Source organism: Prionailurus viverrinus, chromosome B3 (genome assembly GCF_022837055.1).
Source record: "Prionailurus viverrinus isolate Anna chromosome B3, UM_Priviv_1.0, whole genome shotgun sequence".
Taxonomy (NCBI): domain Eukaryota; kingdom Metazoa; phylum Chordata; class Mammalia; order Carnivora; family Felidae; genus Prionailurus; species Prionailurus viverrinus.
Window position 1 is genome coordinate 94149159 of NC_062566.1, and position 24528 is coordinate 94173686.

Genomic DNA, 24528 nt, shown 5'->3' on the forward strand with positions numbered 1-24528 from the left:
ATTTAAAAATATCATTATAACAAGGCACTCATGTGGCATCTTTGGAAAATGCTTTCTAGGAACTTCCAATAAAACAAGTATTCCATGCCAGTTAAAACGAGATGTCTAAATTAGTAGACTTTTAGTACTGGAAATCAAGCTCTGACATATTGACCCCTTTCTTTTGGGGAGATAAGAATTTCACTAAAAGACATTAGGGAAGTGTGGCTGAAACACTGGAGCGCAGACAGAGACAGGAACCGAGACTACGCCCACTATGTTTGCTGGTTTTCTCAGTGGCAACCATACTGCTTTGGGCAAAAAACTTCCATTTATCTCGGGCTCAGGTCCTACCTGCTCTATATAGGCATGGGCCATATTGCTAAGCTGTATTAGCTTTAGTTACAGACCTCAGGGCACCTAGAAAAAGGAAGTTCACTACATAAATAAAAGAAATATGTACACTCATGTTCACTTTGTGATGTTTTTCAACTCATTATGTTCTGATTTTTAGAACTAAAAATAGTCTGAAGAAGGGGAAAAACTACATCTGGAATTCAATTATTTTGTTTCAGATCATTCAGATAACGTGATGTGATATTTTCCAAGTCTTTGAAAACCAAACTTGCTGGAAGACTATTGCAATCGTGTTATATAAAGTCAAGTGAGCAGTGTTTCCGCATGAGTTTCGTTTCTGTCTTAAGTACAAGCACATTTATTAGAATCTGATAGCTCTTCAACCAAACGATATGTTCTAAGATAAATTTCCACTGTTTACACAATATCAGCATGTACTTCAAGTGATAGGAGTGAAGAACTGTAAGTCAAAAAGCACAGAATTTTTCCTATATTAGTATAAGAGTTCTCATCTACCAAGTGAGTTAATCATAAACAAAAGGCATTCTCACAGAACGTGTTCCATCAAATGCGGGAAACAATTAACATTTAGCAAAACCAAAACTACCAATCCAAATGAAATGCTAGAAAACAGTTAAAGACTTGACACACACTGAGGATGCACATGGTTAAACAGCAAACACGCTCCATTAGGACACCCTGAACGAATGACATTTATTTCCTGTAGAGGGGGAGGGGATGCCTCCTAGGCAGGGTTATTCTATCTGTTAATACGACACAGAAGCAGAAGGAAGCCTACGGTACTGCTCTCTTCCTGAGGACTAACAGGTTAGTTTCTCTAGGCACAGCAAGCGGCGGAAGTTAGATTTGGTGAGATGCTCTTGGGATTCCATGAAGTTCAGAAGGTATATACGTTACCTCAGAAGTTCAACTTTCTGTTGCATCTCACTGCACGTGATTTGCAAGTCATGCATCATCGCCTTTAGTTCTTCCTCGTTTTCTCCTTGAGAAGGTCCATCTTTCTGCTTAACTAAAGTAGTGACTCTCTCCCTCAGCTTTCTAGTCAGCTCCTGCAGCTTCTTCTTCTCCAGTTCCAACTCCGCTATGGTGGCCTGACGCTGAAGATGTCCGTCTTGAAGGCCCGGCAGAGCAGTGTCTTCCTCCAGCAGAACTTGGTTCTGTACTCTGGGCTTCTCTCGACGTGTCCGGATTGTTCTGTGAAGCCAGGCAATTTCACTCGCTTTTACTTCTCCCACGAGCTGTGCATTCTGCTGCTCGAGGTACTGGTTTTCTTGATAATGTTCTTCTAGAATATGATGGACACTTGTCACCGTGGGCACACGCTCTTCCCATGTCTGATGTCGTCCGAGCACCTTCTCGTCAGGTTGGACTTCCCGGTTATCTAAATGGGCTTCCCATAAGGAGAAGCAGTCACAGCGCAGCACCGCTCTTTCCTGGAGCCTCTCGATCTTGCCTTGAAGCCTCAAAACCAGAACATGCAGTTCCTCGTTTTCTCTCTTGACCTCATCGTAACTCTTTTCCAGGCTAAGGAAGGTTTCAGTCACCTCTTCAACTTTCTTTAGCTCATCCTGCAATTTGAAAACTTCCGAAGTGAGGTCTTTGTTATTTTCTAGGGCTTCGTCATAGCGCATCTCCATCACTCTCAGCTCTTCCTGAAGACAGTCATTTTCTCTGCTGGCATCTTCATATAACAATTTATACTTGGGGGAAGCCTCGGGGATTCTCTCAAGCATCTTCAGTTTCTTTTTTAGCACAGAAACGTCAAAAAGTAGGTCCTGTTTCTTTTCAGAAGCTCGACTGCAGTCTGCACGCAAGATCATTAGCTGTTCCTGAAGCTGACAAATCTGATTCTTCAGGTCCCAGGTCTCGGTCCTGGTCTCTTCACTATTCTCGAGCTCGGAAAAACTCTCTATTGATGCTTCAGACTCCTCCGTCTTGACCTCCTGTCTCTGAGCTGAGCTCGTCCCTGTACTTCCCAGATCCCGGGCCTCATCGTCTTGTAGGTCACTTAGGGCGCACCGTGTGGCTACACCTTCTACTTGCTTCGTTTGATTTTGCAGTAAAAATGGCTCTGTCCGTTCCACAGAATTTCCAAAGAATCCAGTAGTTGGCTCATCTAAACAAGAAGACATCACCGACCCTGGCTCTAATTTCTGTAGCTTCTGTTGCAATCTCGAAATTTCAGTGGCCATTTTCACATTTTCCTTCACTGCTCGCTCATGAGCTCTCTGCAGGCTCAAGAGGACATCTCCATTCTCTTCCAACAACTGCTTTCCTTGCTGGAGCAAGGACATGGCTCCACTTCCTTCTGCGTCCTCGCCTCCTGCTGCCCGGTAGCCACTCTCTCTCCTGGAGAAAGGAGATGCCACCTGCTGCATTTGCTTGATTTTATTCTGCAGCCTGGAGATTTCTGTGCTCATCTGGGCCCTCTCCTGATCTGCCTTCTCACAGGTCACCCTGTGGACACTCTCCATGGCCTGAAGCTTGGCCATCATTTCCTGCCTCTCCCGGTCACGTTCCATTTCCAGCTTCTCAAGCTGCTGGCTGGCCTGCTGCTCTGAGGCGCCCGCCTGGCACGGGACCTGCTCCCCGTCCTTCGGACCTCTGTCACGACCGCTCTTCAGCTCAAGTATCTGGTCGGACAGCAGGCTCTGTTGACTTTCAGACACGTTTCTTAGATCTTCCAGGTCTCTGAGCAGCTGCTCTCTTTCAACGACCATACTACTCAAATGTTCCTTGTACGTTTTCTCCAGCATCTCTCTCTCCTGGGTCAGGACCAGAGACGTTGCTTTCTCTCTTTGCAGAGTCTCTTTGAGCTGCTCCTGGGCTTCGGCGCACTCCTGGGCGAGCTCGTCCTTCTCAAACTCCCACTGGGATCTCTCCTCCAGCTGCTGTTCCACAAGCTCCTGCAGCTCTTGGCGGTAGCGCCCCTCCAGGCTCCGCAGAGCGCTTTCACACCTCTCGGTGACCTTCTGACAATCAGCCTGAGACTGGGCTTCTATCTGAGAGGTTCTTCTATTACACTCAGTTTCCATTTTTTCCCTAAATGTAGTCAACATACAGCATTACTGAAACTGCCACCGCCTCCAGAAGCAAACAAAAAACATTTTCCCGCGCACGGGAGAAGCCGCCAAGCAGACAATTTATATCCTTTCTCTAAAAACGGTCTTCACGTATTCCTGTGTAATCGATTTATACAGAGACGGGGTCTCATTTCTGAGGGCTGAGACTGGCAGCCACAATTAACTTAAAAGACTTACCTCACTGTGTTTAGAGAAAATCTAGAAACTGCCTTCTTTGGCATCCTCCTGGATGTATATGTTTATGGATTTTTAACCAAAAACGAACACTGATATTTCACATTCACGACCAAATGCACATTAACCTAACCCCTAACTCGGGAAATGTAAATAATTCCTTCATTTTAATTAGGTATACATTGGAGGGTAGTAGTCACATAAACCACACATATTAATATATTCATTGCTTTTCCTTATTTAATAAAGCAGCAGTAAGGTAATCAGAGTATAAGGGATCAAAGCCCTCAAATATACCTGAGATTTCATGTGGGGAAAGTTAAGCACAAAGCTGCACTTCATAATTTGGAGAACTCTACCCAGAATTTAGCTCATAAATAGCCTTTCTCAGAACACAGTAATTACTCTCATCTGGAACCTGAAAGGATAACTGAAACAAGAAATACTGTCTGTGGGGGCACCTGGGTGGCTCAGTGGGTTAAGCGTCTGACTTCGGCTCAGGTCTTCATCTCGCAGTTTGTGAGTTTGAGCCCTGTATCAGGCTCTGTGCTGACCGCTCGGAGCCTGGAGCCTGCTTCGGATTCTGTGTTTCTCTCTCTCTCTGCCCCTCCCTGCTCACACTCTCTCAAAAATAAACAAACATTAAGAAATACTGTCTTTAAAAAAAAACAAAAAACAAAACCACCGTTTGAATAATCTCAGGGTAGGCTCATGTCTAAACACTGGCAAAACAGGTTGAGAAACTAAAGCATTTAGTCAAAGTCTCCTTAACTGCCTGGAACTTCTGGTGCCCCCAAGGGACAGTATTCTGGTTTCTCCACTTCCCCTATTTTCTTACCTTCCCTCTTGAAGTTCCCTTTGGTGCTTTTCCAAGAGCTCTTTTTGCAACTCCTCCTTCTCAAGAGCGTGCTTCTCCATCAGGCTTTTCAGCTGCTCCTGGTGAAGCTGCTCGAGTTCCTGAGTCAAGCCTCTCACCTTCTCTTCTGTCCAGGCGCCATTCCGAAGGAGTCCTTCCCTCTCCCGGGTAAAGCTGTCCTCCGCCTGCTCCAGGCGAGCCTTGAGTTCCATCTCGTGTTCCAGCCTCAGCTTCTCCCGCAGGTGAGCCTTTTCCTCATCCCACCTCATTTGCAGTTCTTTTTTCTCCTCCTCGTGTCTGCAGAGAGTTGTATGTTGTGCTTCCTTGAGCACCACTGCCTGGCCCCGAAGTTCTGCAGTTTCGTTTTTAAGGTCACTTAGTTGTTTTTCCAAGACGCGGACCTCATTCTCGTACTTTTGCTTCATGCTGTCTTGCTCCTTTTCACAGGCGACCTTGGTTTCATCTAGCTGCTTTTCATAATGGTGCACCTGAAGTCACAAAGCGAAACCACCACAATGTTATCCAACTCAAGGCGGTGGGAAGGTGATGGGGGCGGTAACTACTTTTTTCCCAAGTGACATTCCTCAGCTTTCCCATTTTGACAGCTCGAAAACATGTTAAGTAAGCTATGTTTGAGGCAGACATAGTTTGTTTTCCTTTTTAACTCGGTTGAATTTTATTAGTTTCTGAACAACTCTGATAAAAATGACTAGACTTTCACATAGATAGTGTTGGTCTTCCCAGGCATCCTGTCCAACTGTAAAGGTAGGGGTTTAACATACTTAAATTCAAATATTGATTGAACACCTATCATAGGCACTCGGTGGGCTTTGTGGGGACACAAAGTTGCATACGATATAGTCCTGCCATCAAGGAGAAACATCTCTAGACGTGGTTTTGACAAGCACAAACAAGTATGCTACAAGGCAGAATGAAAAATATAACAGCTATAGAAAACAGACAAATATATTGGTCAAGGGTATTCAGGAATGGGTTCATGCAGGAGATAGCATTTGATCTAAACTCTGAAGGGTAAATAGAGGAAATGTATAAAAAGTGGTGCTCTAGGGGCGCTTGGGTGGCTCAGTCAGTTAAGCGTCCTTCAGCTCAGGTCATGATCTCACGGTTTGTGAGTTTGACCCTCGCGTCGAGCTCTGTGCTGACAGCTCAGAGCCTGGAGCCTGATTCAGATTCACATTCCTGTGTGTGTGTGTCTCTCTCTGCCCCTGCCCAATTTGTGCTCTCTCTCTCAAAAATAAACATTAAAAAAAAATTTTTTTTTAATAGGGATGCTCCATGAAGTAAAAAGAATTAAGTATGTCCTACAAGCCAAAGCTTGCCAGAGCTCAAAAAATGAGAGAACAGAGTAAGAAGGACTTACTTTATCTTCAAGCTCCAGTCTTAAGCGACATAAGTCCCTGTGATGTTGTTCTTTCATCTGCTCAATGACCAGCTCCGCCTCGATGCTCATAGTCAATGGATTGCATTCTTCAGAACCAAGCCCTGAAAACACACAGGATCTGGTGACCCTCCAGCAGGCTCTTTCAATAACACAACTGACTTCTGAGGAAGGAACGTCCAATTAAAGGAATAAATCTCAGCCTCAATTACCACTGATGAGATCTACTAGGAAACCATCGATGCCAAGAGGTTTCTTGCTTTCAAGCATTATGGAAAACAAGAAAAAAATGAAGGTGAACAGGCAATACAGTAAGATTCTTTCATGTACAGACTGTACCAAACCTTCACAGAATTCATCTTTTTGAAGAGTAGGTGGGGTTAGGTATGGAAACTGTGGTTTAAATGTGATCTTCTAAAATGAAAATGCTGGGAAGTGAGGTAGTTTGATTAAACCAATCAGCTTTCTATCCATCCAACAAATACTATGGTGACAAACGAGCAGAGGGGCAAAGTGGCAGAAGATGCCTGGAGGCGTTAACTTCATGGGTCAAGACAGCGAACCCACCCCTCAATGACAGAAGATTGAGTATTACGATATTAATTTCCTATAGTGCAAGTGGAGCCCCATTTTAAATTATCAGCTAAAATTTTAAAAATAGGGCATAGGTTAGGAACCTGGATATAGGCAGTTTGGGAGAAAAATTCTCAAGTCATTGATATGAGTTCACTTCTGCAACCATCCCTGATGACGACGGGGAAGGACGCTGAAATGTGAAGCATAAATTGGAGACTGAGCTTGTACACAGACAAAACGATCATGTCTAATACTATGTGGGAATCTCTTAAGGCAGGGGATTCAAAAAAGTTTCTCACATGGGGTCCATAGGCAGATAGGAGAAAGGGCATGGCTAGCATCCAAGATGAAGTCTTGCCTTGGGCTTTCTTTCCGTATATTCTTTCTTTTCCAGTTGGCATATCCCCAACTGAGAAGTGATAGTTGGGATATGGACCACCCCAGCACGGCACAGCTTCACATGCCCATGAGGAGAACCCCCAAAACTATGGAAAAAGTCCAGAGAAGCTTCTGAGATGCATCATACACCATCAGTTGGGTTCCATCCTCACACTACAGTAAGGCTACTGACCACATACTTAGAATCACAGGAAAGGTCTTAAGCCCTCTCCCCATCCCCTCCCAAATCCCTTATTTATTCTAGAATAAACAGGTAAGGAGAGGAATAAACAATCCTTGTAAGAACCTGTACTTGCATAGCAGTGGGGAAGACCATAACAGAAAAATTTATTATGAGCCCTTTGTGAAATTCAAACTCCACACACTGAGGAAAGAGGCAGAATGCCAGGAGGGAGGAAAAAAGCTGATGAAAAAGTAGCAGCGTTCCCAAACAACTCTGCCTTCCAACTTTCCCACTCAAAGTCCTCCTCAAAGGCACAGGCAACCAACACTTATTTAACTTCTTAGTTGTTTTACAGAGGCAATGCCGATGTTTAACACAGCCAGTGTAAGAAAACCAAATTCTGGTTTCTGGTTGGCCTGTTCTCCAAAATGATCATCATACCAGTGAGGCACTCCTTAAGAAAGGGAGCACTCAGCAATAGCTCAGTGTCTGAATTGTAACACTCCCAAGCGCTGGATTCTCAGACCTGTGGCCAATTTCTTTTGTTTGTTTTTTTAAACAAAGCAAATATCCTTGGGGTTTGATTTTTCCATTCCTTTGTTGATACATATAAAAATCAGAAAGAAATATTCTCATAAAGACTTTAAGGATAAATGAAGAAAACAGACCACAAGCGAAATAGCTCAAGAAAATAGTACTGCCCAGGTTGTTTTTTAAATTTTTGTTGGTTGCCAAAGTTGTGCAATTTTATATTCAACCATGGCCATAAAAGCAAAAACCAAAGGCAGAGCCTCTGAAAAGATGATGTCTGAATGGCTTACCCTGGTCAGGCTCAATGCAACCACTGTTAACCTCAAGTTCTTCTGACACTGAGTTCTTTAAGGGAAGTCTCAACACTTTGCCTTGTGTGCGAAATTCCTCCAGCTCAGACTGGAGTTCATCCACTTGGTCTTGTAATACCTGGAGTTTAGAAACAAACACAAGTCTTTGTTTCCTTTTTTAGTTTGTTTACTTTAAATGTTTATTTTTCAGAGAGAGGGAATGGGAGAGGGGCAGAGAGGGGGACAGATGATCCGAAGTAGGCTCTGTGCTAACAGCAGAGAGCCTGATGTGGGGCTCAACTCCATAAACCATGAGATCATCACCTGAGCCGAAATCAAGAGTTGGACACTTAACCAACTGAGCCACCCAGGCACTCCATAAAAACCAAAAACCACTACAAGTCTTATACACGACAGCAAAAGCACAAGCAACAAAAGAAAAAAGATAAACTGGACATCACTAAACCAAAACCTTTTTATTTTGAAGGGTATCATGAAAGTAAGAAGACAACCCACAGAATAGGACGATAGCTTTTGCAAATTACATGGTCTGATAAGGGACTTCTAACTAGAGTATACAAGGAACTATTACAACTCAATAATAAAAAGACAATCCATTTAAAAATTAGGCAAAGGATCTGAATAGACCTTCCTGGAAAAGGAGATATGCAGGGGCACCTGGGTGGCTCAGTCAGCTGGTTAAGCATCCAACTCTTGACTTCAGAGTTCAGGTCATGATCTTGTGGTTCGTGAGTTCAGGCCCTGCATCAGGCTCTGCGCTGACAACACAAAGCATGCTTGGGATTCTCTCTCTCCCTCTCTCTCTGCCCCTACCCCATTCATGCTCTCTCTCTCAAAATAAATAAGCTTAAAAAAAAAAAAAGGAGATATATTCTGAGAAGCCCTTGAAGAGATACTCAAAATCATTAGTCATCAGGGAAATGCAAATAAAAAACACAATGAGGTACCACTTCATAACCCCTAGGGATGGGTCGACTCCAGAAGACAGCAAAAACAACAGGTGTCAATGATGTACAGAAACTGGAACTCTGTACAATTTGGGAAAAGTTTGGCAGTTCCTCCAAAAGTTAAACATGCAGTGATCATATGACCCAGCAGTTCCACCCCCAGACATATACCAAAGAGAAATGAAAACATATCCACGTAAAAACTTATGCACAGATGTTCACAGCAGCATTATTCATAACAGTCACACTAACCCCAATGTTCATCAACTAATGAATGGATAAATAAAATGTGGTATGGCCATAAAATGGAATATAATGTAGCAGTGAAAAGAAAGGAAGTCAGCGGTGCCTGGGTAGCTCAGTTGGTGAAGCATCAGATTTGTGATTTTGGCTCAGGTCATGATCTTGCAATTCATGAGTTCAAGCCCTGCATCGGGCTCTGCACAGACCGTGCAGAGCCTGCTTGGGATTCTGTCTCCCTCTCTCTGCCCCTCCCCTGCTTGCTTTCTATCTCTCTGTCAAAATAAATAAAACTAAAAGACTGAAGAAAGAAAGAAAGAAAGAAAGAAAGAAAGAAAGAAAGAAAGAAAGAAAGAAAGAAAAAGAAAAAAAGAAAAGAAAAGAAAGAAAGAAACCACTGATACTCCCTACAACATGGATGAACCTTGAAAACACTATGGGAAGTGAAGGAGGTCAGCCACAAAGGACCACATAGTGTAGGATTCCACTTATATGAAGTGTAAAGGATAGGCAAGTCTCCAGAGACAAAAAAGGTGGATTATTAGTTGCCTAGGGGGAGATTACAGCTAAGTGGAGTGGGAGTTTCTTTCTGGGGTGATGAAAACGTTCTAAGATCAACTATGGTAGTGATTGTACAATTCTGTGAATATACTAAAAGACACTGAATTGTACACTCTAAACGGTGAACTATGTGGGTGAATGGTGTATAATCTGTTTAAGAATATAATGGAATGGATTTGGGGAGGTAGAGATGACAGATTTTACTAATGAAATCCTAACTTTTAAGAACTATAAGGAAAACACCTCTACTTGATTAGAGCCGAGAGCCAAAACTTAATTGTAAAAGTGGCATTAATGTTTCATCTCTTTTCTCAAAATGTGCACATATATTTCCTGGGAAGGCAGGCTGTGGGCAACCTCATAAGGAAGTGATTGTTTTCCTCATTTCTGCACAAATACAATTTATGTCTAAAGTAGTCAGAACTCAGTTATACCTACCTTGTTAAAATCAACAAGTTTTTGTGATTCAAGAAGGGAAAAAAATCCCAAATTCCTAAGTTTAGGAGAGTTAAAAAAAAATCAAAGATGCCCATTATTTATAAAAATGTTTTTGTCTCTTCTGGTATGAATTTGTAATTATTACTAGCTAAAGCCCTGAGTGGTTTCTGCCTCATCTGCATTTTGTAAATAAAATAAGGTATCCAGGGAAAACACACACACACACACACACACACACACACACACACACACACACGACAAAAGCAATTTACATCAGATTAGGTCTGCAGTGTTTGATTAAGAAAGGCTCACTTCAGGGGTGTGTGGTGTCGGGTGAGCATCCGACTTTAGCTCAGGTCATGATCTCGCGATTCATGAGTTTGAGCCCCATGTCCGACTCTGTGCTGACAGCTCGGAGCCTGGAGCCTGCTTTGGATTCTCTGTCTCCCTCCCTCTCTCTCTGCCCCTGTCTCTCAAAAATGAATAAATGTTAAAAAAAATTTAAGAGGGGCGCCTGGGTGGCTCAGTCGGTTAAGCGGCCGACTTTGGCTCAGGTCGTGATCTTGCGGTCCGTGAGTTCGAGCCCCGTGTCGGGCTCTGTGCGGACAGCTCAGAGCCTGGAGCCTGTTTCAGATTCTGTGTCTCCCTCTCTCTGACCCTCCCCTGTTCATGCTCTGTCTCTCCCTGTCTCAGAAATAAATAAAACGTTAAAAAAAGAGTTTTTCAAAAAAAAAAAATTTAAGAAAGGCTCATTTTAGGGGCACCTGGGTGGCTCAGTTGGTTTAAGTGTCTGACTCTGGCTCAGGTCATGGTCTCATGGTTCTTGGGTTCAAGTCCCATGACCAACTCAGAGACTGGAGCCTGCTTCAGATTCTGTGTCTTCCTCTCTCAAAAATAAACAAACATTTTTAAAAAATGCTCATTTTGGAATAAGCACATGCACATGACCACGTATTTCTCTACCTGGAATAAAACTACTATATTCTCCCCTATGCACTAGCAATTTCTGACCTAGCTAAAACAGACTTAAATGCAGTTTGCATGATTCCCTAATATTCTGGGTACTAAATAATAACAGCTAACGTCTGGGCTAAGTGCTTTCTATGTTCCAGGCTCTGTTCTAAACACTCTACGTATATTCACTCATTAATTCTTCACAACCTACCGAGCAGGTACTCTTATTTTTACCATGTTATAGATGAGGAACTGAGGAACCCACAGATTAAGTAACATGCTTATGGTCACTAGTAAATGGTGAAGTGGGATTTGAACCCAGGCCCTCCTGGACTTAATTTCTCTTTAGTCACTTACCCTGCACTGCTGCTCATATTCGTTTCTCATCTGTGTCAGCCTCTCCTCTTGCAGAAAGAATTCAGCACTGCTAGGATCAAGGTCACCAAACTAGAAAAGGACAAGGACACAGCTTTCATTTGCCCCAAGTGTCCGTCTTGGACCTTTAACCCACCAAAGGCCTCAGTTTCTGGTGTTCACCCAGAGTATGGTCTCTTGAGTATGAAAGGAATGTGACATTTATGCAGAACATTACCAACTGGATGATGGGAGAACATTCTAGAGTGATGTGTTCAACTAAGGCAGGGGTCATTTCTCAGTATATGCAATGTTTCCCTTGTATCCAATCTCTGAAATTAGATCCCTGTAAAACTGACGGCTTACTTTAGCCATCTAAATACTTCCCTAACAGAAATTTACTTGGTGGCATTGCTTCTGCTCTTTTGAGTAAACTACACTTTGGGCTGCATATCAGGAGATCAAATTCAAACAGATTTACCTTTTCTGCTAACACATTTTCCAAATTTCGCTGAAGTCTATTTGTCAGATTCTCATACTCTGCCAACTTCTCTGCATTTTCCAGAAGCTCATTTTCTAGACGACTGTTTTCCTGAAGCAATTTGGGGAAAGTAAATGGGCACAGATTAAAAATTAGCAAACTGTTGTACCATTTTATATGAAGCATAAATTCATGCTCTAGACTGAGAAAATTTGCTCAGCTTGAAAGTTTCAGTAGATTACAGAAGACAAAAGTAAAGATTAAAAAATTGGTATTTATCTTATAACCCAAAAGTTTGCCCCCTTCCTTTGATCCTACAGAACTATGCTAATACGGTAGCTGTTAGCAGACACGTGCAGATATTAAGCACTTGAAACATGTATAGTACAAATAGAGATGTACTCTAAGTATGTAAAATACTCAGTAGATTTTGAAAAGTTAGTGCAAAACTATAAAATGGCTCAATAATAATTTTTGTATATGGATTAGGAGTCTAAATAATGTTTTGGAGGTACTGGATTAAATAAAATGATTCCAATTAAATTCACCTGTTTCTTTTTATGCAGCCATTTGAAAATTTGAAGTTACATATACGGTTTGCATCGTATTTCTCTCCAATAGCATTGGAATGTAGTATTTAATGACACGGAAAAACATTCTCAACACATTGTTACAATTGGCTACAGGCTACCTATCAGCAAAAGAGAACTCAGGAAAAAACATAAAAAGGTAGAATAACTAGGGGAGCCTGGGTGGCTCAGTTGGTTGATCGCCCGCCACTCTCGACTTCAGCTCAGGTCATGATCTCATGGTTCATGAGTTTGAGCTCCATGTCGAGCTCTTCATGGACAGTGTGGGGCCTGCTTGGGATTCTCTCTCTCCCTCTCTCTGTCTGCCCCTCCCCCATTTATGTCCACTCTCTCTCTTGAAATAAACTTAAAAAAAAACTAAAATTAATACCATTTATTAAAGATATAGTTTGTTGATATTTACTTTACAATTTTATTTTGGCTTAATGGTGTAAAAGCTGCACATACAAGTTTTTCATAACTTGTATACTGAAATTATTATAATAACACATGAACAGAAGTCCACAAATGGTGGTTTTTTTCTGTATATATAAAACTTGCTGGAGAGATTTCCACCCACATTTGTTTAAAAAAATAAAACTACACAGACATGCATTTTGACATATGTTCCATTCCAGTGTTAAAGGCTGATTGGAAGAACATTATTTTCAAAGCGTATTTTGCCAGAAGAATATAAAGCCAGTATATTTTTAATACATTCTAGTTCACACTCTTCACATAGCAATATGGAATGAAAAAGAGTATGCTTGAAGAATTTTTTCCTAAAAAAAAAAAAAACAAAAAAAAAACCACTTTCTCCCAAAATGCCGGTGCTAGAACGCTAAGCTTTCAAAGCATGTCTAAATTTAGATGTCAAAACAGGAGCAATCTCTGTGGTGTATTGGGCCTGTTCTGGTGCTCTGGAAACTAACAAATCAGATTCTGTTACTGACCATAGGGAAAACACAATCTGGACAGTGGGGAGGGAGACAGATGTAGACACAATTATCTGTGATGCACTATCTTCCGTCAAGAAAAAAGGAAGCATAATGGGAATGAAAGAGTCATGTGGTCTGCAGTGTTGGCAAAAGCAGTGAAGGAGCATAAAAACCCACTGAGAAACTGCGAGATCTGATGGCAGGTGCGGTCGGATTAAGGGCATGGCTCAGGGGGTTGCTGGCAGGACCTGAGGGTGGAAAAGTATAAGGACAAGGGCCCTTCCAAGGGCCTTCAGGGCTACCACGCTGTACTTTTACACAGGGTAACAGCACGTCTTCACTAAGTTCTTTAGGGTTCTTGAGTAATGTAACTCTAGTGGCCATATGGAGGCTGGATGGATGGAAGAAAAGATGCACGTAAGTCAGCTGAAATTCTGAACCTGTTCAGAGCCTGCAGAAATGGAGGAAGGGGATAAATCTGAGAGACGTTTCACAGCACCAACAGGACTTAGAGACTAATGTGACACCTCATGGTAATGACACAGATTAAGGAGAAAATTCAGAGAAAGAGGCGATTTGATGGTTAGGGTGGGAGAGTTAGCTCAGTTTTTGATGTGTGGAGTTTCAGGAACAACAGTTAATATACTACGCGTACTTATTTCCTTTTACAGGCTGCATATGCAGCATCTCATTTAGTCCCCATATTAAATATGCTATGAGGCAGATATTACAACGGTGCCCATTTTGTACATTAGGAAACAGGTCTGGATAACGTGATCGAGGTTTTCCGGTAAGTAGTGGTATCCAGAATGGAAGTAGGCTGCACCGTATCAGAGTCTAGTAAAGAGAAGGATCGTTTCCTCTACTGAGACACGAGAAAAGAGGAGAGGATGTATAAGGCAAAAGACATATTTGGAAGCAAAGAAACAAAGCTGACGACCTGTGTGTGGCAGGAGACCATGCCATCTGCTCAGAATCGGGTGGGGGACAGGGAAGAGAGAAGTCATCAACCAGGTGCCAAAGAGCCCTAATGACTCAGTGCAACTACAAGGGGTGAGAAGAACAAGATCTGCTGATTGACACCGAGGGCACACCAGAAGCCTGGACACTCCTGCAATCTAGATCCCAGCAGGGGCTCTGTCACGTCTGGGCCAAGACCCAGCAGGACAAATATACGGGAATCCTGGGACTGCGCCCTGGGCAGACCTGCCCTCTTTCCAGAGCTGTGGTTTTCCATGTGGTGTTCCCAGCAGGGACACGGACCAGAGAACTAAGAAGATGACTACCTTTAAAGAGAGGGCAAGGCGGTCCCGGATGTAGTTCTCTTCTGTTTTTGCCTTTTCAATTTCCTGCTCAAGTTCCAAGCGCTGCTTGCCCACCTGTTGCAGGATCTGTTCTCTCTCCTTTCGGAGTTCATTCTTTAAGGCTGCTATTCGCTCCTTGTACTCTTCATCCAGTTTCCTGTGAGGAGGAAAGACCAATAAGCTGCCAGTAAGACCCTCAGAGGTCCTTATGCAGACCCACCAAAAACGGAAACACAGAGTTCTACAGATGGAAAGATCTACTGGGTCCTGCTTTCCTTAAGGCTCGACCACACCTGCGTCCCTCCAGCCAGGTGTGGCTGAGCAGGCAGGCAGGCTGAGCCCCACCACCCTGGCCAGTGTGGTGGGAAAGAGGGCCCTGGCCCCGCCAGTCCCACCTGAGGTTGTACTCATTGCGCCGCTCGATGGCCGCATGGTGATCATCCACCTCGGAAGCCATTAGAGACTTGAGCTTCTCAGCTTTGTCCAGATCTGACCGTAGCTTCTCTTTCTCTCTGACCACTTGATCAACTCGCTCCCTTGAAAGAGAAATAGACCAAGTTAAAGGGAAACCATCTCTAAGCAACAGGTGGACCCAAAAAAGTTCTCCTCTGGCTGGCTTCAGTACAAAAACAAAACCAAGGCAACCAAAACCCTTCCAAAATAAACACTTCCACAGCTTCCTTCAGAAGCCTACATGCAAATCTAAGCGTTACTTAATTTTCACAATAGTGAGATGACAGGAGATTAGCTCCATTTGCATACAGAATGTGTCACAGGCCTCCAAAGGACTTGCTGGGCAAGCAGGAAAGGGAACAGGGCGGGTGGACCTTCCAAGCAACTCACAGCAAATGCCGGATCTCAGCCTTAAAGCTGGCCAGAGCTGCCTGGTGAATGCCATTCTTGGTGACCAAAAGTTCATTTTCAAGAGCCAGTGTCAATTCTGTCAGGTTGACATTCCCATCAAGGCTGAAATCCAAGGCCTAGAAATCAGAACAAGTTCAAGATAATTACAAGTTCTGTCCTCTAAAGCGGAAGCTGTGAAGGGTATACAAACCCAGAGAAGTGAATGTACAATCAAGAAGTTGGATGATCACATTTCTTTAGTGACTGCTTGGGAACAACCTTCAATTGAAGTTCTAAGGAAATCATACATGCTTACGTGCATGTTTAACAAAATATTCTCTAGCGCTGTAAATAAATACAATAGTATAACTCCAATCTTTACCAGCCAGAGATCAGTTAAGAGCATTGCACTTGTCAATAGTTTTGGTGTTAAAAACATGGAAAGTAGTTAGCAACAGACTCCTGATTAAAGGGGGTAAGAAAAGTTACTTCTTATTTCTGAGATCTTGTGAACAGAAGAATCATTAAGGAGAAATCAAATTAAATCAGATCAAATCAGTTTCAAAAGCTCTGGAATTTTTCAACCCTTCCCCAGTCTGTCATTTCTCTCTCATTTTAGCTGCCACACCTTCAGGATCTCCTGGCTGTTCTCAATGCCCTCTTCCTGCCAGGAGTCGAGTATTTTCTCCACTGATGCATAGCCCATCCCATCATCCAGGCAGGAGAAGACCCGAAAGCCAATGGTACTTGTCATTGCTGATGGGGTTGTGGTACGTCGTCCACTCTCATCGAAGGACTGGGAGAAGAAAGAGACTTGAGCAAGGTCAGGCCTTTCAACCAGACATTGACCCCAAATGATCCGTCCTGACCACACTGAGCAGAAGCCGTGTCTTTCTAACACTATTAAAAAAAAAAAAAAAGTCACGCAGCCCCTTTGATCTCTCTTTCCCAAGGGAGTCAAGAATGCAAAACTTATCAAAAACAGTTGCTCTGGTAGGGAGATCCTTGACATAGATGAGATGTGTCTTTACTTAACATCAGGTTTCTTTGGACCCACAGCTAACATTAAGGGGCATAATTAGTGGCTTCTCACTCTGTAATTTATGGTCATTTTTCAAACCCAACTTTTCCTTCCCAATGGTTTAGTCTTTCTTCTTCTTTTGCTTCTTTCTCCTTATTCTTCTTCAAACAACAGATTAATTCATTAGAAACTATTCAAGTGGGTTTTAACTTCTGCTCACAAAGAAACCACTTCCTATTTCTCTCTCACCTGCATGGAGAGGTGCCTTTTCAACTGTCTATATGGAGTAGATGCTGATGGTGTGAGGGATTTTCCATTTTTGAATAAGCCATAGAAAAAATCTTCTACGCTCATTGTACCATCAGGATCAAGATTATGGAAGACTTCCTCAAGCATCTGGAAAAGAGTAACCATTTACTTTAAGTATTTCCCTCAAAATAACACAAGGCCCAAAGTACATTCGTGACCAATAGAAACTGGCACCACTGTTGACCCCAAGGCTCCAGAAATATAACATGTCCCTTTATTCTCATTTCACTGAATTTATTTTCCTTTTCAGTAATATGTCCTTCCTCCTCCACAAGCTAAGCATAAACATCCATTTTCATAATCCTAGGCAATTTAGCAATTAACTGTTTTCTTTTTTACTCACACTTGTAAAATGGGTAATCTTTTTTTTTAATTAAAAAAATTTTTTTAAACATTTATTTATTTTTGAGAGACACAGAGAGATAGAGGGTAAGCGGAGGAGGGTGCAGAGAGACAGAGGGAGTCACAGAATCTGAAACAGGTTCCAGGCTCTGAGCTGTGAGCACAGAGCCTGATGTGGGGCTCAAACCCACGAACCGTGAGATCATGACCTGAGCTGAAGTGGGATGCTTAAGGGACTGAGCCACCCAGGCGCCCCAAATGGGTAATATTTAATGTTGCTACACATTATTCTTATGGATTAAAAAATATAAAGATATAGCTTCCCAGTGTTGTAACAATAGAAATAAATTTGGACAGTCATTAAACTATTATATTGCAGTGACTCAACACGATATTTTGTTTATATTGAATTTTTGCAATTGGTATGTTGGCACAGCAGAATTTGGTCTGGGACAGACTGCAATGATCTAAGAGTTTGGGTCTGAAACTCATGACTCGGGATTTAGAGCACTACATGGAACAGGACTGCATGTATTGGGGTTTGTTTTAATGCTTTAGCACGGGAGAAATGAAGGTCGGATAGGAAAGATTTTGTGTGTGTCCAACAGAACGGCCCCAAGAGATGTAAAGAGAAGGGAATTTTGCCTGGCTGTTTTGTGCCCTTTAACGGTAATCCAGTAGTCCTCATCATGTAATTGGGGAAGGAGAGACTGGACTGTAGTCCCTTCGGAGCCTTGCCTACAAGATGGTTTGTTCCCTTAGCGCAGTAGAGGAATAGAAAGGATGGATAAAGCGGCATGAGTCACTGACACCACAGAATAGGGAGGAAAGGCAATGAGCTCTTTTTTCCTGGCAGTTGGATTCCTCTTTCCTTTGGGGGCTTAAGTTTTTCTATACAGACACCCCTCCATTGTACAGAACAGAAATTGCCTGAGGATCTTGTTAAAATGCAGACTCTGATACAGTTAAATCTGGGGGTGGGGTCTGAGATTCTGAATCTCTAACAAGTTCTCAGGTGATGCCCACAGAGTAAGCAACATATTTAATCTGAAGGCATTAGAGTCTGCAACTGGGTCCATTCTAACAAAGGCCTCTTTGTAACACATCTTCAAAGTTTCAATATCCATTTTGTAAGTCTGGACTATTGCTAGGATTCATCATCTCATAATTGTTGATTTTATTCTTCATGGAAGTGCCTGAGGCATTTATCTCCAATGCTTCTTTCCAATTCACATCCAATAGGAAACATCTGTCTCTATTCTTTTTTTAATACCACTTCCTCTGGTGAGGACTCTGAAACAAGAAACCATTCTAAAGAGTGGAAATCTTTGGAAGAGGAACAGTTTCTAATAGAGAATTATATGGTAAAACCAATGGAAAGGTATTTGGGTGGGATTCTGAGGTCACTAAGATCCCTCAGCAGTTCTGTCTTATTCTTATCAACCCAAAAAACACTTTCTTAGAGGACTAGGCTCTCGGGATCATCAAACCGTAAGTCACAGTAAAATCCAGGTGTGCTGACTGAAGTGAACAACTGTATTTTGGCTCTAACCTTAGCTCCACGCTGCTTGGCCTTGTGACCCTGGCCAAATTGATGCACAGCTTCCAGACTGCCTAAAAACCCATCACCTCATTCAAAGTGGAGGAGCAGGTGAGTCCCACCAGTTATTGTACATGGGGGGAGTAGGCGAGTGGTGAATAGAAGGTTGTGGATTCAGAAAAAGGCAGGGTTGGGCTAAATAGAACACAAGTCAAATGGGCAAGTGGGACACCTCCACAGTCTGTGCAGGAGCCAGATCCAGAACCCTGAGGACATTCTTACTCCTCACGACACACCAGCCAGGCAGGTCTCTGGATGGTTGATTTCCCAAGGTATACATTGGGACACAATGCACTAGAAAAGGGTAACAAACCCAAATACCCAGAGAGGCCAGGAAGGTGATATTAATGAATAAGGCAGGATGGTTTTGAGACACTACAAAGGAGTGCCATGTAAAGCAGGGAACTGAACACACGAGTGCGTGTCCTGTCCAGAGGAGCTAGCCAGCCACTTCTCCCGGCTTGCAAAATGGGAGTCAAATCTTTGGGTTTTTAGAAAAATCTGATTTTAAAAAAGTGTAGCAAGAGTTCAATTTTTAAACATTGGGCATACCAAAAGAACAAACAACAAAAGCAACTCAAAACTTTGGGCCATATTTGGCATGTGCCGTCCCTGCCGTACAGCGGTCCTTGCTTCTAGAAAGCATAGTACGTGAGACAGTGAGTCTAGTTCCCCTTCCTGGTAACGGCAACAAGCAGCAGCGACATCACTTTCTTTATCTAGAAAACGAGGAGATGACTAAATCTAAAATCGCTTTCAGTCATAAAATCCTATGATCCCAAGTTGCTTGTGGATGAGATCATCTTGAACTTTCAGCTCCTCTGTGGTCGAGAGCTAATAGTACAAAGTACTATAGTATTTCATGACTTTTTTTTTTTTTTTTGGTGGGGGGAAACATTAAGTAAAAGCTATACTCAATGAGCAATCTTTTACTCATCCTTGGATGAGAGGAAAATAACTAAATAAGTTACTTCTTTCCCTGTGTTTTAGAAATTCCACCACAGAAGAAAATGCAATTCCCCACAAATGGCTACAGTTTATTCCAAGAATTGTTCTTAGATAAATAATCCAAGTTTGTGCAGTATTGTGCAGTATTTCTTGGCAAAACATCCCAAGGTTCTGCATACTGCACTGGGTTTATAATTTAGGAGGATGAATTTAATGTTATGACTCAACAACACTGGAAAATAAATGACCACTGAGCCATTAAAAAGGTAGTCAATGGGTATATAACAGTCACATATACTACAGAGGAGGAGGAAAAAAATCTCTTCTGCAAATGAGGCTACTTGGTAGCTTTTGATGATAAATCTGTTTTTGGTTTAGGAAAATAATATCATTTATCCCCTGAACAAGCAGGCAGTATGGTTTCAAATAGCATTCTAATCAGATTCCCCAAACTGCAACTGTAGCCCTAACCTCTGAGCCCCTCCAGTCCTTATTTTCAGCTCTTTGAAAGACATAGCTTAGAATTATTTATGTTCTTATATTTCATGGCTTTTCAAGCACCCAGTCCTGCCAGTTCCCATCTTAATTTTTCAGAAAACATAAAGCTCAGAATTTTACCAAGCAAGAGTCTTTTGGCAGGGGTGCGGTCCTTCTAGATTCTTCTGTATCTTCAAAACCACCAGCCCACCATTTTCCATTTCCTCATGACCAGAATATTGTGATAGCTCCTGGCTGGCTGGTCTCCTAGCCAAAGGCTGTCCGCACACCAATATACCCCATAAAAGCAGCTCAGACCATCCTCAGGATCTAAGTTTTTCTTGTATGTTACTCAATCTGCTGAAGAATGCAGGGTTGATACTGAGATCTTCTCTACAAAAACTTAAACTCATCAGTCTGGCCTTTGAAATATTCTCCCAATTCAAATCTTCTGAACTCCCTGCATAATCCTTCCTCCAGGTCCTTCTCACATTGTGTTTTGTGAATGCCACTTCTACAGATATATCTGACATGGTGGCCGCACCAAGCTGGTTAGTGTCTAGTAATAATGTGGGGTAACATGCTTAGCACAGTGAGGGTCACGTACTATGGGTTCAATGAGTGTCAGCTATTGTCAGGTTTGGGTTTTTTTTCCCACAACCCAACACAAGCTTCCTACGAAAGAATCTTCAAGGCTTATCTCCTAGGAAAAAAAGAGAATGGAATCTCTGTAACATGCTGCAGGAAGGCAAAATATGGCTGTTCCTAGCCTGTGACCAGTTCAGATTTCATCATGATTATTATTCCTAAATAAAAATATGATGCAAGGCTTACCTCTCCATCGATATTCTGCAGGCCATACTGCTCACAGATGGAGACCAGCTTCTTTCGGTTCAGGTGACCATCACGGGTGATCCCCAGATCTTCACAAACCTCCTGCAGTTTCTCTTCTATCCAGTCTTGGGGAGCAGAAGACCCACTTTGTAAGGCATTCAAGTCATCTGGGTTCCAAAATCTTAACTGGCCTGAAATAAAAACATATATTGTGCTGTTCCCAAAGGAATTGCAAAGAGAGAGAGCCTGTTCTCAAAGAAAACTGTGCTTTTTGAAAGTAAATATTACAAGAAAGAGACTATAAATGCTGATTCCATCTTGATTTGAATCTGTAGTCCAAATGAAATGGAACCACTGGTTCTTAGGCTGCAACAAGAGCAAACAGGCACATTTTCCTATACCACACGAGAAATATCTCTCCTGTGCAAGCATACCAAGGTTCTAGTCTGTTTTATTCCAACTGAAAACATGCACAGGCTTAAGGCTTGGATGTAACTGGAAGAGAAGGCTAGTTGAGAACCATTCCAAAGAGATTTATCAGCCCTGCCTCAACTATAGCTACCAGACTTTATCTAATCACCACTTTCTTTCTGGTCTAAGCACTAGAACTTTTACTAGGAAGGAAATGATTTCATAATAAATATCATAAAATAATAAAAGTCTCAGGATTAGCCTGTTTACACATTTAAATATTCTGACCTACAAACAAACCAACTTGAAAGAATAAATGGTTGTAAACTACAAGTTGCTAGTTACCTATACATTAAGGATAAATTTTATTTGAAAATGTAAGGATCAAACTCATTTAAAAATCAAAATTTATGGGGCGCCTGGGTGGCGCAGTCAGTTAAGCGTCCGACTTCAGCCAGGTCACGATCTCGCGGTCCGGGAGTTCGAGCCCCGCGTCAGGCTCTGGGCTGATGGCTCGGAGCCTGGAGCCTGTTTCCGATTCTGTGTCTCCCTCTCTCTCTGCCCCTCCCCCGTTCATGCTCTGTCTCTCTCTGTCCCAAAAATAAATAAAAAACGTTGAAAAAAAAAATTAAAAAAAAAAAAAATCAAAATTTACTTATCCTCTATCATAAATTCTAATTAAACTTTCCACTTACATATGAGAGTTTTAGAAAGTCAGTACTTAATCATGAGATAATTACTAGGACAGTTTTGTGTGCCTGGAAGAGCCTTAGAGGGTTGAGAAGAGCATTTAGTGCTACCGTTACTATTTATTGAACAAATTAAGTTCATTACTGCTGTGTCTTTCCAGGTTAGAGACATAGAGAACACACAGTAATTACACTTAAGTGGAGTACAGCCAGGGTAGGCTGTGAGGTGGGCTCAAATTCTGTCAGCTGAACCACAGTGCCATCTGCTGGCCCCAGCAGTTCAACACTAAATAGGTTAATTTGAAAGTTTGCCTAAGAGAGTAATTAACCCATAAGTGAAATTCTACATCTTAGTTGCCATACCTTGTGTGAGGTTAAAATGCTGGGATTTTAAAACTACGAACTTTCCATTGGGAATGGATTTTTTTGTTGTTGCTGTTGTTCTTAACGTTACTTCTTAGCGGGCCTCCAGCATGCAAGGCTGTTTGTTGGGAAGAAGGCTAAGAGATGCAGGAAATGGGGACGTGGAAAGTGCCCTGGGAATGGCAGCCCTTCCTTTCCAGGCAGGCTCCAACACACACACAGTTCCTACCTTCCGCTTCATACTCTTCACTGCGCTGTGTCTTCCAGTGCTAGAGAAGGCAAGAAGAAAAGATTAGTGTGCTTTAGTAAATATTCAGTTTTTCCAGGAAAAACTCTGGGATCATCACCTGAGTAAGTCACATGATTCAGAACCTTTCGGGTGGGCCAACCTTAGTCAACCAGCAAATCGAGAAGAGACACCTAAGAAACACCACTTAGCCACCCGCACTATCTCACTAGGGATTTGCCTTTCACATTTGCAAATTCACTTATTCAACAGCTAAACCTGTCACAGCCGATAAAACCAAGCCAAAGCAAATATTCAGAATCCATCAACCAACAAAAATTCATACCATGCATTTATGAATCTGTTCTTCAATGTTTATTGGGTGCCAAGTGTTATGATACAACTTCAGGATACAACTATGAACAGAACAGACACATTTCTTGCCTCAAGAAGTTTAAATGCTAATGAAGACATGCAGACAAGAAAACAAAGTATAATATTGTAATGTATTAAGTGTGATGGAGGGGCGCCTGGGTGGCTCAGTCGGTTCAGCATCCGACTTCAGCTCAGGTCACGATCTCATGTCTCCCGGGTTCAAGCCCTGCGTCAGGCTCTGTGCTGACAGCTTGGAGCCTGAAGCCTGCTTCGGATTCTGTGTCTCCTTCTCTCTCTCTGCCCTTCCCCCACTTGGCATTCTGTCTGTCTCTCTCTCAAAAAATAAATAAGCATTTAAAAATTAATTAAAAAATTAAAAAGCCTATAAAAAGTGTTATGATGTAGAAGTTCAAATACTATGAGGGTATCTAAATAGGATCCTTCAGACTTAGGAGATCTGGGTAGACTTCCTAAAAGAAGCAACATCTAAACTGAGACCTGAAAGGTGAGCAGGAGACAGCCACGTGAAAAGAAAGGAGCAGCTGCTATTTGCTGAAGCACAGAGGTAAGAATGAGCCTAGCATGTCTGTGACACAGTGAGGGAGGAGACAGAGATGCAACCCCAAACAGGTGGGCTAGAAAGCTCAAGTTAAAGAAAATACATGTTACCAGTAAACTGCATTAGAAGCAGTGAAATTTACCTGAACTGGACCATTTTGCCCCTATTGTGCTATGTTACTACTGGTCTTTTTCAGGTCACATCATACATTTATAGTGTGTGTACTGCATGAAAGCACCCAGCCAGGACACAATCAGAACCAAACTCTGGACATTTGTCCACCAGCCAAGCGCAGCACAGGTCTGCTTCTGGTCAGTGGCAACAAGTAGGTCGCGGTGGCCCTTGGCCAGCCCGCGAGGTGCCTAATCACTCCTGTTGGGAGGTTTTACAACCATGGCAGGAAACCCTGTTGAGAAAAGGTGTATCCCCCTTTCAAAACCTGGCTGCTGTCTCAGCAGAGATCCAACTTGATGAATGAAACTGCTTTCGATAACAAATACCCAGCCCTTTCTCTGTGATGGTTGAACTGTACAAGATGATCTGATTTCCTGGAATCCTCAATAAACTCAACAGGAAGATAAGCCTGATTAACTCCAGTCTCCAAGAGCTGGCATCCCTATGGCAAACAGTGTGCCACCCTAAATTCTTAGACTGAACGTTGACTTTCAGTCTACCATTCAAGTTGATATGAGTGGAGGTCCTCTTTCAGGCAACCCAAGCATGTCTTTTTCCACCCCATACTCACTCATGCTGGTCCTCTCCAATTAATTAAAGGACCGTTGTGTACCAGAATTTCACAGTCCCCTATTTTACTTGGAAAGACGCTGAAGAGAGCATCAGAGAGTTTCCCCAGTTTTGTCACACTAAACTAAAACTCCAGACTGACAATGCTGAGG

General features: G+C 42.5%; 1 protein-coding gene and 1 long non-coding RNA gene across 14 annotated transcripts in view; one reads left to right on the forward strand and one right to left on the reverse strand.

Moving 5' to 3' along the window:
- Nucleotides 1-18795, forward strand: part of LOC125167520 (uncharacterized) — an 80980-nt gene extending 62185 nt beyond the window's left edge. For both annotated transcript variants that reach the window (XR_007152810.1, XR_007152809.1), the window contains exon 3: nt 18708-18795. This is a non-coding gene — a long non-coding RNA (uncharacterized LOC125167520). The remainder of the gene's footprint in view (nt 1-18707) is intronic.
- The window catches only part of NIN (ninein), a 101360-nt gene that overhangs the window by 29405 nt on the left and 47427 nt on the right, over nt 1-24528 (reverse strand). For 11 of the 12 annotated variants that reach the window (XM_047861711.1, XM_047861709.1, XM_047861719.1 and 8 more), the window contains 13 exons: nt 22702-22741; nt 21010-21200; nt 16749-16895; nt 16107-16274; nt 15479-15615; nt 15031-15171; nt 14618-14792; nt 11825-11935; nt 11347-11436; nt 7829-7967; nt 5852-5973; nt 4453-4958; nt 1255-3399 (listed from right to left, as the gene is read on the reverse strand). In XM_047861711.1, coding sequence (XP_047717667.1) covers nt 1255-3399; nt 4453-4958; nt 5852-5973; nt 7829-7967; nt 11347-11436; nt 11825-11935; nt 14618-14792; nt 15031-15171; nt 15479-15615; nt 16107-16274; nt 16749-16895; nt 21010-21200; nt 22702-22741 — 4112 coding nt within the window. The remainder of the gene's footprint in view (nt 1-1254; nt 3400-4452; nt 4959-5851; nt 5974-7828; nt 7968-11346; nt 11437-11824; nt 11936-14617; nt 14793-15030; nt 15172-15478; nt 15616-16106; nt 16275-16748; nt 16896-21009; nt 21201-22701; nt 22742-24528) is intronic. The other variant, XM_047861722.1, reaches the window with a different exon arrangement.